The sequence below is a fragment of the Oncorhynchus clarkii genome, chromosome 18, assembly GCF_045791955.1.
Source record: "Oncorhynchus clarkii lewisi isolate Uvic-CL-2024 chromosome 18, UVic_Ocla_1.0, whole genome shotgun sequence".
NCBI lineage: Eukaryota > Metazoa > Chordata > Actinopteri > Salmoniformes > Salmonidae > Oncorhynchus > Oncorhynchus clarkii.
Window position 1 is genome coordinate 5,267,111 of NC_092164.1, and position 15,000 is coordinate 5,282,110.

The window sequence follows — 15,000 nt, forward strand, 5'->3', positions numbered from 1 at the left end:
AGGAAGTCCAGTACCCAGTTGCACAGGGCGGGGTCGAGACCCAGGGTCTCGAGCTTGATGACGAGTTTGGAGGGTACTATGGTTTTAAATGCTGAGCTGTAGTCGATGAACAGCATTCTCACATAGGTATTCCTCTTGTCCAAATGGGTTAGGGCAGTGTGCAGTGTGGTTGAGATTGCGTCGTCTGTGGACCTATTTGGGCGGTAAGCAAATTGGAGTGGGTCTAGGGTGTCAGGTAGGGTGGAGGTGATATGGTCCTTGACTAGTCTCTCAAAGCACTTCATGATGACGGAAGTGAGTGCTACGGGGCGGTAGTCGTTTAGCTCAGTTACCTTAGCTTTCTTGGGAACAGGGACAATGGTGGCCCTCTTGAAGCATGTGGGAACAGCAGACTGGGATAAGGATTGATTGAATAAGTCCGTAAACACACCAGCCAGCTGGTCTGCGCATGCTCTGAGGGCGCGGCTGGGGATGCCGTCTGGGCCTGCAGCCTTGCGAGGGTTAACACGTTTAAATGTTTTACTCACGTCGGCTGCAGTGAAGGAGAGTCCACAGGTTTTGATTGCGGGCCGTGTCAGTGGCACTGTATTGTCCTCAAAGCGGGCAAAAAAGTTATTTAGTCTGTCTGGGAGCAAGACATCCTGGTCCGTGACGGGGCTGGATTTCTTCCTGTAGTCCGTGATTGACTGTTGACCCTGCCACATACCTCTTGTGTCTGAGCCGTTGAATTGTGACTCTACTTTGTCTCTATACTGACGCTTAGCTTGTTTGATTGCCTTGCGGAGGGAATAGCTACACTGTTTGTATTAGGGTCATGTTTCCGGTCACCTTGCCCTGGTTTAAAGCAGTGGTTCGCGCTTTCAGTTTCACGCGAATGCTGCCATCAATCCACGGTTTCTGGTTTGGGAATGTTTTAATCGTTGCTATGGGAACGACATTGTCAATGCACTTTCTAATGAACTTTCTCATTGAATCGGTGTATTCATCAATGTTGTTGTTGGAAGCAATGAGGGAAACTATCCCAGTCCACGTGATCGAAGCAGTCTTGAAGCGTGCAGTCAGATTTGTCGGACCAGCGTTGAACAGACCTGAGCGTGGGTGCTTCTTGTTTTAGTTTCTGTCTGTAGGCAGGGAGCAACAAAATGGAGTCGTGGTCAGCTTTTCCGAAAGGAGGGCGGGGGAGGGCCTTATATGCGTCGCGGAAGTTAGAATAACTGATGATCCAGGGTTTTACCAGCCCTGGTGGCACAATCGTTATGCTGATACAATTTAGGGAGTCTTGTTTCCAGTTTGCAAAGAGTCAACTAAATAAATAAATAAACAGTTGTATTCATGCGTTTTATTGACAAATGCCAATACAAAACATAAGATCCGCCAAAGCAAAAACAAGTACAGAAATGGTTTGCTCACTGGGAAATATCCAACTAGTCAGTGACAACTGTGTGGAGTTTGTGACAGCAACTACGTAAACGTATTACAGTGTTATAGACTCTATGATCCTATGATCTATGTAGAAGAACCCCTTACAGTATTATAGACACTATGTCCTGGGATTTCATATGATCTATGTAGAAGAACCCCTTACAGTATTATAGACACTATGTCCTGGGATTTCATATGATCTATGTAGAAGAACCCCTTACAGTATTATAGACACTATGTCCTGGGATTTCCTATGATCTATGTAGAAGAACCCCTTACAGTATTATAGACACTATGTCCTGGGATTTCCTATGATCTATGTAGAAGAACCTTACCTTCTAGCGACTCTTCTGTAGCTTGTGAGGTCATAGACCTAAACATGTCACACGTGCGTGTTCCTGAGAGCCTCAGCCATGTGTGAGGTGGATACTGTTGTTAAGCCCATAACCATGTGTGTGAGGTGGATACTGTTGTTAAGCCCATAACCATGTGTGTGAGGTGGATACTGTTGTTAAGCCCATAACCATGTGTGTGAGGTGGATACTGTTGTTAAACCCATAACCATGTGTGTGAGGTGGATACTGTTGTTAAACCCATAACCATGTGTGTGAGGTGGATACTGTTGTTAAACCCATAACCATGTGTGTGAGGTGGATACTGTTGTTAAACCCATAACCATGTGTGTGAGGTGGATACTGTTGTTAAACCCATAACCATGTGTGTGAGGTGGATACTGTTGTTACACCCATAACCATGTGTGTGAGGTGGATACTGTTGTTAAGCCCATAACCATGTGTGTGAGGTGGATACTGTTGTTAAACCCATAACCATGTGTGTGAGGTGGATACTGTTGTTAAGCCCATAACCATGTGTGTGAGGTGGATACCGTTGTTAAGCCCATAACCATGTGTGTGAGGTGGATACTGTTGTTACAAAGTATGTTTGTTTAAGACGACCAAGAAACAGTCAGATTGGCCCTGATTTAGCCCACTGCAGTAAAAGGTTTTAAAAGGGGTTGGAAGTCCTAAATCACGCCGACGGGACGACGGTGAGATTCACTGGCTTAAACAACAGCACAGGGTAATACTGTAACTATTCCTGACTGTTGAGCCCAAGTGAAGACTGTAAATACGGCCCCATACTGACATCATATGGGCTTCTGGTTAAATGTCGCAGTAAGAAGATGCAGAGGGGTTTCAGGTGACATTATATTATAAACTGTCTCCATACAGGTGTCTCTTCCTCTCAGCGTCCAGCAGTCTGTGCCCAGGGTTCGCTCCGCCTTACTGAAGGGTTAGAGGTCAGGCTTAGGGTCTGGGTTAGGGGCCAGGGTCTGGGTTAGGAGCCAGGGTTAGGGTCTGGGTTAGGGGCCAGGGTTAGGGGTTAGGGTCTGGGTTAGGAGCCAGGGTTAGGGTCTGGGTTAGGGGTCAGGGTTAGGGTCTGGGTTAGGGGTCAGGGTTAGGGTCTGGGTTAGGGGTCAGGTTTAGGGTCAGGGTTAGGGGTCAGGGTTAGGGGTCAGGTTTAGGGTCTGGGTTAGGGGTCAGGGTTAGGGGTCAGGGATCTTACCCTCAGCGTCCAGCAGTCTGTCTATGCCCAGGGTTTGCTCAGCCTTGCTGAAGGCGTGATCCAATCTCTCCATGGCACTCTTCTGCTTCTCCACAATGCTCCAATCAAACAGCTCGGGCCTGCAGGGGGCAGGAACAGAATGAGCCAATCAGATTCATCCTCTAAACATCCTCTAGCCAATCAGACCACTCTGTTCCAGACTAAATGCCAACAGGTAAAGGAGTAGAAGAGCTGATTGGATGATGACTGGGCAGATTAGGGCTTTTAGTGTTCTGAGGGCTAACATCTGACCTGCGACCTGTGGATGAGTGTCATGGATGCATGTCTCTGACCTGACTCGACTGATTAAGATTTAACATAGTGAAAACTAATGAAATGTAGATTTTTCTCTATCAGGAAAGGAGGGTGTGTCCACTACCAAGTATTCTGATGAGTTTAACAATGATTCTGTATCTCTCCCTCTGAAATGCTTCCTGAGGCCCGCTGCCTTGGGAGAGCAGTTAGTCAAACTCTGCAGGTCTATAAAGGAACCAGAAAACAGATGTTAAGAGAGCTCCCAATTCAAATCAAAGTTTATTTGTGACGTGCGCCGAATACAACAGGTGTAGTAGACCTTACAGTGAAACGCTTACTGACAGGCTCTTGCCTATAAACAGGAGGTACCGGTACAGAGTCCATGTGCAGGGGCACCGCTTAGTGGAGGTAGTTGAGGTAATATGTACATGTAGGTAGAGTTAAAGTGACAGTGCATAGATAATTAACAGAGAGCAGCAGCAGCACAACAGAGAGGGTGGAGGGGACGACAATGCAGATAGTCTGGGTGGCCATTTGATTAACTCTTCAGGAGTCTTATCTCTTGGGTGTAGAAGCTGTTAAGAAGCGTTTTGGACCTAGACTTAAGGCCCAATGAAGTAAGGCCTGGACATTAGTTTGTTGTTGCCCTACGTTTTACACACACACATACCTGCATACACACACAACCCACCCATCTATACTGATGTATTATGTGTTGATACAGCGGGTGATGTATTTATTATGTGTTGATACAGAGGGTGATATATTATGTGTTGATACAGCGGGTGATGTATTATGTGTTGATACAGCGGGTGATGTATTATGTGTTAGTGGTGTTGATACAGAGGGTGATGTATTATGTGTTAGTGGTGTTGATACAGTGGGTGATGTATTATGTGTTGATACAGAGGGTGATGTATTATGTGTTAGTGGTGTTGATACAGCGGGTGATGAATATGTGTTAGTGGTGTTGATACAGCGGGTGATGTATTATGTGTTGATACAGAGGGTGATGTATTATGTGTTAGTGGTGTTGATACAGAGGGTGATGTATTATGTGTTAGTGGTGTTGATACAGAGGGTGATGTATTATGTGTTGATACAGAGGGTGATGTATTATGTGTTGATACAGCGGGTGATGTATTATGTGTTAGTGGTGTTGATACAGAGGGTGATGTATTATGTGTTAGTGTTGTTGATACAGAGGGTGATGTATTATGTGTTAGTGGTGTTGATACAGTGGGTGATGTATTATGTGTTAGTGTTGTTGATACAGAGGGTGATGTATTATGTGTTGATACAGAGGGTGATGTATTATGTGTTAGTGGTGTTGATACAGAGGGTGATGTATTATGTGTTAGTGGTGTTGATACAGAGGGTGATGTATTATGTGTTGATACAGAGGGTGATGTATTATGTGTTGATACAGCGGGTGATGTATTATGTGTTAGTGGTGTTGATACAGAGGGTGATGTATTATGTGTTAGTGGTGTTGATACAGAGGGTGATGTATTATGTGTTGATACAGAGGGTGATGTATTATGTGTTAGTGGTGTTGATACAGAGGGTGATGTATTATGTGTTAGTGTTGTTGATACAGAGGGTGATGTATTATGTGTTAGTGGTGTTGATACAGTGGGTGATGTATTATGTGTTAGTGTTGTTGATACAGAGGGTGATGTATTATGTGTTGATACAGAGGGTGATGTATTATGTGTTAGTGGTGTTGATACAGAGGGTGATGTATTATGTGTTGATACAGCGGGTGATGTATTATGTGTTAGTGGTGTTGATACAGAGGGTGATGTATTATGTGTTAGTGGTGTTGATACAGAGGGTGATGTATTATGTGTTAGTGGTGTTGATACAGCGGGTGATGTATTATGTGTTGATACAGAGGGTGATGTATTATGTGTTGATACAGAGGGTGATGTATTATGTGTTAGTGGTGTTGATACAGAGGGTGATGTATTATGTGTTAGTGTTGTTGATACAGAGGGTGATGTATTATGTGTTAGTGGTGTTGATACAGAGGGTGATGTATTATGTGTTAGTGGTGTTGATACAGTGGGTGATGTATTATGTGTTAGTGTTGTTGATACAGTGGGTGATGTATTATGTGTTGATACAGCGGGTGATGTATTATGTGTTGATACAGCGGGTGATGAATATGTGTTAGTACAGAGGGTGATGTATTATGTGTTAGTGGTGTTGATACAGTGGGTGATGTATTATGTGTTAGTACAGAGGGTGATGTATTATGTGTTAGTGGTGTTGATACAGCGGGTGATGTATTATGTGTTAGTGTTGTTGATACAGAGGGTGATGTATTATGTGTTAATACAGAGGGTGATGTATTATGTGTTAATACAGAGGGTGATGTATTATGTGTTAGTGTTGTTAATACAGAGGGTGATGTATTATGTGTTAATACAGTGGGTGATGTATTATGTGTTAGTGGTGTTGATACAGCGGGTGATGTATTATGTGTTAGTGGTGTTGATACAGAGGGTGATGTATTATGTGTTAGTGGTGTTGATACAGCGGGTGATGTATTATGTGTTGATACAGAGGGTGATGTATTATGTGTTAGTGGTGTTGATACAGCGGGTGATGTATTATGTGTTGATACAGAGGGTGATGTATTATGTGTTGATACAGAGGGTGATGTATTATGTGTTAGTGGTGTTGATACAGAGGGTGATGTATTATGTGTTAGTGTTGTTGATACAGAGGGTGATGTATTATGTGTTAGTGGTGTTGATACAGAGGGTGATGTATTATGTGTTAGTGGTGTTGATACAGTGGGTGATGTATTATGTGTTAGTGTTGTTGATACAGTGGGTGATGTATTATGTGTTGATACAGCGGGTGATGTATTATGTGTTGATACAGCGGGTGATGAATATGTGTTAGTACATAGGGTGATGTATTATGTGTTAGTGGTGTTGATACAGTGGGTGATGTATTATGTGTTAGTACAGAGGGTGATGTATTATGTGTTAGTGGTGTTGATACAGCGGGTGATGTATTATGTGTTAGTGTTGTTGATACAGAGGGTGATGTATTATGTGTTAATACAGAGGGTGATGTATTATGTGTTAATACAGAGGGTGATGTATTATGTGTTAGTGTTGTTAATACAGAGGGTGATGTATTATGTGTTAATACAGTGGGTGATGTATTATGTGTTAGTGGTGTTGATACAGCGGGTGATGTATTATGTGTTAGTGTTGTTGATACAGAGGGTGATGTATTATGTGTTGATACAGCGGGTGATGTATTATGTGTTGATACAGAGGGTGATGAATATGTGTTAGTGGTGTTGATACAGAGGGTGATGTATTATGTGTTAGTGGTGTTGATACAGCGGGTGATGAATATGTGTTAGTGGTGTTGATACAGCGGGTGATGAATATGTGTTAGTGGTGTTGATACAGAGGGTGATGTATTATGTGTTGATACAGCGGGTGATGTATTATGTGTTAGTGGTGTTGATACAGAGGGTGATGTATTATGTGTTAGTGGTGTTGATACAGCGGGTGATGTATTATGTGTTAGTGTTGTTGATACAGAGGGTGATGTATTATGTGTTAATACAGAGGGTGATGTATTATGTGTTAGTGGTGTTGATACAGAGGGTGATGTATTATGTGTTGATACAGTGGGTGATGTATTATGTGTTGATACAGCGGGTGATGTATTATGTGTTAGTGGTGTTGATACAGCGGGTGATGTATTATGTGTTAGTGGTGTTGATACAGTGGGTGATGTATTATGTGTTAGTGGTGTTGATACAGCGGGTGATGTATTATGTGTTAGTGGTGTTGATACAGCGGGTGATGTATTATGTGTTAGTGGTGTTAATACAGAGGGTGATGTATTATGTGTTAGTGGTGTTGATACAGCGGGTGATGTATTATGTGTTAGTGGTGTTGATACAGTGGGTGATGTATTATGTGTTGATACAGCGGGTGATGTATTATGTGTTAATACAGAGGGTGATGTATTATGTGTTAGTGGTGTTGATACAGTGGGTTATGTATTATGTGTTAGTGGTGTTGATACAGAGGGTGATGTATTATGTGTTAGTGGTGTTGATACAGAGGGTGATGTATTATGTGTTGATACAGCGGGTGATGTATTATGTGTTGATACAGAGGGTGATGTATTATGTGTTAGTGGTATTGATACAGAGGGTGATGTATTATGTGTTAGTGGTATTGATACAGAGGGTGATGTATTATGTGTTAGTGGTATTGATACAGAGGGTGATGTATTATGTGTTAGTGGTATTGATATAGCGGGTGATGTATTATGTGTTGATACAGCGGGTGATGTATTATGTGTTAATACAGAGGGTGATGTATTATGTGTTGATACAGTGGGTGATGTATTATGTGTTAGTGGTGTTGATACAGAGGGTGATGTATTATGTGTTGATACAGAGGGTGATGTATTATGTGTTAGTGGTGTTGATACAGAGGGTGATGTATTATGTGTTAGTGGTGTTGATACAGAGGGTGATGTATTATGTGTTGATACAGAGGGTGATGTATTATGTGTTAGTGGTGTTGATACAGCGGGTGATGTATTATGTGTTGATACAGAGGGTGATGTATTATGTGTTAGTGGTGTTGATACAGAGGGTGATGTATTATGTGTTAGTGTTGTTGATACAGAGGGTGATGTATTATGTGTTAGTGGTGTTGATACAGTGGGTGATGTATTATGTGTTGATACAGCGGGTGATGTATTATGTGTTGATACAGAGGGTGATGTATTATGTGTTAGTGGTGTTGATACAGCGGGTGATGTATTATGTGTTGATACAGTGGGTGATGTAATATGTGTTGATACAGCGGGTGATGTAATATGTGTTAATACAGAGGGTGATGTATTATGTGTTAGTGGTGTTGATACAGAGGGTGATGTATTATGTGTTAGTGTTGTTGATACAGAGGGTGATGTATTATGTGTTAGTGGTGTTGATACAGAGGGTGATGTATTATGTGTTAGTGGTGTTGATACAGTGGGTGATGTATTATGTGTTGATACAGCGGGTGATGTATTATGTGTTGATACAGAGGGTGATGTATTATGTGTTAGTGGTGTTGATACAGAGGGTGATGAATATGTGTTAGTGGTGTTGATACAGCGGGTGATGTATTATGTGTTAGTGGTGTTGATACAGCGGGTGATGTATTATGTGTTAGTGGTGTTGATACAGTGGGTGATGTATTATGTGTTAGTGTTGTTGATACAGTGGGTGATGTATTATGTGTTGATACAGCGGGTGATGTATTATGTGTTGATACAGCGGGTGATGAATATGTGTTAGTGGTGTTGATACAGAGGGTGATGTATTATGTGTTGATACAGCGGGTGATGTATTATGTGTTAGTGGTGTTGATACAGCGGGTGATGTATTATGTGTTAGTGGTGTTGATACAGAGGGTGATGTATTATGTGTTAGTGGTGTTGATACAGTGGGTGATGTATTATGTGTTGATACAGTGGGTGATGTAGTATGTGTTAGTACAGAGGGCGATGTATTATGTGTTAGTGGTGTTGATACAGTGGGTGATGTATTATGTGTTAGTACAGAGGGTGATGTATTATGTGTTAGTGGTGTTGATACAGCGGGTGATGTATTATGTGTTAGTGTTGTTGATACAGAGTGTGATGTATTATGTGTTAATACAGAGGGTGATGTATTATGTGTTAGTGTTGTTAATACAGAGGGTGATGTATTATGTGTTAATACAGTGGGTGATGTATTATGTGTTAGTGGTGTTGATACAGCGGGTGATGTATTATGTGTTAGTGGTGTTGATACAGAGGGTGATGTATTATGTGTTGATACAGCGGGTGATGTATTATGTGTTGATACAGAGGGTGATGTATTATGTGTTAGTGGTGTTGATACAGCGGGTGATGTATTATGTGTTAGTGTTGTTGATACAGCGGGTGATGTATTATGTGTTGATACAGAGGGTGATGAATATGTGTTAGTGGTGTTGATACAGAGGGTGATGTATTATGTGTTAGTGGTGTTGATACAGCGGGTGATGAATATGTGTTAGTGGTGTTGATACAGCGGGTGATGAATATGTGTTAGTGGTGTTGATACAGAGGGTGATGTATTATGTGTTGATACAGCGGGTGATGTATTATGTGTTAGTGGTGTTGATACAGCGGGTGATGTATTATGTGTTAGTTGTGTTGATACAGAGGGTGATGTATTATGTGTTAATACAGAGGGTGATGTATTATGTGTTAGTGGTGTTGATACAGAGGGTGATGTATTATGTGTTGATACAGTGGGTGATGTATTATGTGTTGATACAGCGGGTGATGTATTATGTGTTAATACAGAGGGTGATGTATTATGTGTTAGTGGTGTTGATACAGTGGGTGATGTATTATGTGTTAGTGGTGTTGATACAGAGGGTGATGTATTATGTGTTAGTGGTGTTGATACAGAGGGTGATGTATTATGTGTTGATACAGCGGGTGATGTATTATGTGTTGATACAGAGGGTGATGTATTATGTGTTAGTGGTATTGATACAGAGGGTGATGTATTATGTGTTAGTGGTATTGATACAGCGGGTGATGTATTATGTGTTGATACAGCGGGTGATGTATTATGTGTTAATACAGAGGGTGATGTATTGTGTGTTGATACAGCGGGTGATGTATTATGTGTTAGTGGTGTGTATACAGAGGGTGATGTATTATGTGTTAATACAGAGGGTGATGTATTATGTGTTGATACAGCGGGTGATGTATTATGTGTTAGTGGTGTGTATACAGAGGGTGATGTATTATGTGTTAGTGGTGTTGATACAGCGGGTGATGTATTATGTGTTAGTGTTGTTGATACAGAGGGTGATGTATTATGTGTTAATACAGAGGGTGATGTATTATGTGTTAGTGGTGTTGATACAGAGGGTGATGTATTATGTGTTGATACAGTGGGTGATGTATTATGTGTTGATACAGCGGGTGATGTATTATGTGTTAGTGGTATTGATACAGAGGGTGATGTATTATGTGTTGATACAGCGGGTGATGTATTATGTGTTAGTGGTGTGTATACAGAGGGTGATGTATTATGTGTTAGTGGTGTTGATACAGCGGGTGATGTATTATGTGTTAGTGGTGTTGATACAGTGGGTGATGTATTATGTGTTGATACAGCGGGTGATGTATTATGTGTTAGTGGTGTTGATACAGCGGGTGATGTATTATGTGTTAGTGGTGTTGATACAGCGGGTGATGTATTATGTGTTAGTGGTGTTGATACAGTGGGTGATGTATTATGTGTTAGTGGTGTTGATACAGCGGGTGATGTATTATGTGTTAGTGGTGTTGATACAGTGGGTGATGTATTATGTGTTGATACAGAGGGTGATGTATTATGTGTTAGTGTTGTTGATACAGCGGGTGATGTATTATGTGTTAGTGGTGTTGATACAGCGGGTGATGTATTATGTGTTAGTGGTGTTGATACAGTGGGTGATGTATTATGTGTTAGTGGTGTTGATACAGCGGGTGATGTATTATGTGTTAGTGGTGTTGATACAGTGGGTGATGTATTATGTGTTAGTGGTGTTGATACAGTGGGTGATGTATTATGTGTTAGTGGTGTTGATACAGCGGGTGATGTATTATGTGTTAGTGGTGTTGATACAGAGGGTGATGTATTATGTGTTAGTGGTGTTGATACAGTCGGTGATGTATTATGTGTTAATACAGAGGGTGATGTATTATGTGTTAGTGGTGTTGATACAGTGGGTGATGTATTATGTGTTAGTGGTGTTGATACAGAGGGTGATGTATTATGTGTTGATACAGAGGGTGATGTATTATGTGTTAGTGGTGTTGATACAGCGGGTGATGTATTATGTGTTGATACAGAGGGTGATGTATTATGTGTTAGTGGTGTTGATACAGCGGGTGATGTAATATGTGTTGATACAGCGGGTGATGTATTATGTGTTGATACAGAGGGTGATGTATTATGTGTTAGTGGTGTTGATACAGAGGGTGATGTATTATGTGTTAGTGGTGTTGATACAGAGGGTGATGTATTATGTGTTAGTGGTGTTGATACAGCGGGTGATGTAATATGTGTTGATACAGCGGGTGATGTATTATGTGTTAGTGGTGTTGATACAGAGGGTGATGTATTATGTGTTAGTGGTGTTGATACAGAGGGTGATGTATTATGTGTTAGTGGTGTTGATACAGAGGGTGATGTATTATGTGTTGATACAGCGTATTATGTGATGTATTATGTGTTGATACAGAGGGTGATGTATTATGTGTTAGTGGTGTTGATACAGAGGGTGATGTATTATGTGTTAGTGGTATTGATACAGAGGGTGATGTATTATGTGTTAGTACAGAGGGTGATGTATTATGTGTTAGTACAGAGGGTGATGTATTATGTGTTAGTGGTGTTGATACAGCGGGCGATGTATTATGTGTTGATACAGCGGGTGATGTATTATGTGTTAATACAGAGGGTGATGTATTATGTGTTAGTACAGTGGGTGATGTATTATGTGTTAGTGGTGTTGATACAGAGGGTGATGTATTATGTGTTAGTGGTGTTGATACAGAGGGTGATGTATTATGTGTTGATACAGCGGGTGATGTATTATGTGTTGATACAGTGGGTGATGTATTATGTGTTAGTGGTGTTGATACAGTGGGTGATGTATTATGTGTTGATACAGAGGGTGATGTATTATGTGTTGATACAGTGGGTGATGTATTATGTGTTAGTGGTGTTGATACAGTGGGTGATGTATTATGTGTTGATACAGTGGGTGATGTAATATGTGTTGATACAGCGGGTGATGTATTATGTGTTAGTGGTGTTGATACAGTGGGTGATGTATTATGTGTTAATACAGTGGGTGATGTATTATGTGTGGACTTGTTATTGGGTTTGAGTTGGTTCTTCACGGGTGAGAAAGGATGCACCTTAAAGGACACGTAAATAACAGCTTCTGAAGTCTACTGTCACGAATTCTGATGGGAATTGTACTGAAAAACAATGTGACCTGGAACAGAGGTTGTTTTGAACATTTTTAAATATTTAGTCTCAGTAAAGGAGAAGAAAGGGAAAGAGCTGAGGATCAGCTAGCAGGTCATCTACCCACAGGAACTTTTATTAACTGTAACCTTTAACCTCTGTGTTGACCTCTGTCCTGACTTCCTGCTGAGGCGGATCAGCCTCACTAGAAAGGCCAGAGGTTGAAAGGTGAATGTAACAAGTAATGCAGATATTTCTGACAGAGTGTATTGCTGCTTTGTTTTGATTTAGTTTCTTTCTCCAAGGGTTTTATTCATCCACCTCCATCTACCATCTACCTCCATCTACTTCCATCTACCTCCCTGTACCTCCATCTACCATCTACCTCTATCCACCTCCATCTACCTCCATCCACCTCCATCTACCTCCATCTACCTCCCTGTACCTCCCTGTACCTCCATCTACCTCCCTGTACCTCCCTGTACCTCCATGTACCTCCCTGTACCTCCATCTACCTCCCTCTACCTCCATCTACCTCCCTGTACCTCCCTGTACCTCCATCTACCATCTACCTCTATCCACCTCCATCTACCTTCATCCACCTCCATCTACCTCCATCTACCTCTCTGTACCTCCCTGTACCTCCATCTACCTCCCTGTACCTCCCTGTACCTCCATCTACCTCCCTGTACCTCCATCTACCTCCCTGTACCTCCCTGTACCTCCATCTACCTCCCTGTACCTCCATCTACCTCCCTGTACCTCCATCTACCATCTACCTCCCTGTACCTCCCTGTACCTCCATCTACCATCTACCTCCCTGTACCTCCATCTACCTCCCTGTACCTCCATCTACCTCCATCTACTTCCATCTACCTCCCTGTACCTCCATCTACCATCTACCTCCCTGTACCTCCCTGTACCTCCATCTACCATCTACCTCCCTGTACCTCCATCTACCTCCCTGTACCTCCATCTACCTCCCTGTACCTCCCTGTACCTCCCTGTACCTCCATCTACCATCTACCTCTATCTATCGGGCGGTGTTCGGCGGTCCACGTCACCGATCTTCTAGCCATCACTGATCCATTTTTCATTTAGTCTTTTGTCTTGTTTTGTCTTGACTTCCTTCCCACCTGGTTCCAATCCCACCAATGACATGTTGTGTATTGAACCTTCTGTTTCCCCTCATGTCCTGCTCAGATTGTGTGTTTGTATGTTGGTGTATTATCTATTGGTGCGCGACGGGTTCTTGTACCCACTTTTATTTATCTTGTATTCTGGTTTGGGAGTTTTGTTAAGTTTGTTAAAGGACTCCATTCATACCGAGTTGGATTCTCCTGCGCCTGACTTCCTGCCACCTGCACACACGTTGTTACAACTGGGAAAAGCGAATGGTAGAAATGTAAGATAAATCAGGTTCATGTTAACGTTAGCAGGATATATACGGTATATTTCTCTCTCCCTGTATGTCCTGGCAGTGTCCGTTTGTGCTAAGTTGAAGGGTCAAATGCTGAATTAAAATGGTAGACTCGTTCATATCTGTTGATAATTCTGATGTCAGACTGCTGAAGGTACGAGGACAGAGAGTGTTGCCGCTTTATCGTGTGAAAGACAGACTTCCCTGGTGTTTACAGAACATTGGTGGTGTGAAAAACGGACTTCCCTGGTGTTTATAGGACATTGGTGGTGTGAAAAACGGACTTCCCTGGTGTTTATAGGACATTGGTGGTGTGAAAGACGGACTTCCCTGGTGTTTATAGGACATTGGTGGTGTGAAAGACGGACTTCCCTGGTGTTTATAGGACATTGGTGGGGTGAAAAACGGACTTCCCTGGTGTTTATAGGACATTGGTGGGGTGAAAATGTATGAGAAGAAATACTGCAGAGAAATGTTTCCAATTCCAACGACAATGAGGATGATTACGAGTACATGATGGATGATTACGAGTACATGATGGATGATTACGAGTACATGATGGATGATTACGAGTACATGATGGATGATTACGAGTACATGATGGATGATTACGAGTACATGATGGATGATTACGAGTACATGATGGATGATTACGAGTACATGATGGATGATTACGAGTACATGATGCAGTACATGAGATGTGTTTAATGATCAACAATTGATGCAATGTTGATTTGTGCCACTCTGCACAACCTCGCTTCAGGGTCACTGCCTCTGGACGTTATGCCTTGTCCAGCGTATTTATTCAAATGAAGTAGCCTAGTTTAGCCTCGTTCTCCCGCTACCTGCTATGCCTTGTTAGAATGATGAATGAGAGACCAGACTCTCATATCATCAAAACACATAATTCTAGCTGCATATTAAACCAGAGGTTGACCCCTCTCTGAGGATAGGGCCCACTATAAAACAGCACTTAGACAGCATTAATGCCCTAAGTGACATTCCTGAGGCAGAAGGCTTTCATTTAGCTATAGGCTCTTTAAAGTGAGGTCACTCTGGCCTTGCAAATTGGCCAATTTTAAACAGGGCCCAGGCACTTGGAGGCAGTATGTTTTGACCAGGGCCCAGGCACTTGGAGGCAGTATGTTTGGACCAGGGCCCAGGCACTCGGGAGGCCGTATGTTTTGACCAGGGCCCAGGCACTTGGAGGCCGTATGTTTTGACCAGGGCCCAGGCACTTGGAGGC

General features: G+C 42.2%; 1 protein-coding gene across 1 annotated transcript in view; it reads right to left on the bottom strand.

The window, feature by feature from the left end:
* Positions 1 to 15,000, bottom strand: part of LOC139373932 (dystrophin-like) — a 130,396-nt gene that overhangs the window by 114,167 nt on the left and 1,229 nt on the right. Inside the window, exon 2 of the mRNA XM_071115017.1 lies at positions 2,989 to 3,107. Within this exon, the coding sequence (XP_070971118.1) occupies positions 2,989 to 3,107 (119 nt within the window). The remainder of the gene's footprint in view (positions 1 to 2,988; positions 3,108 to 15,000) is intronic.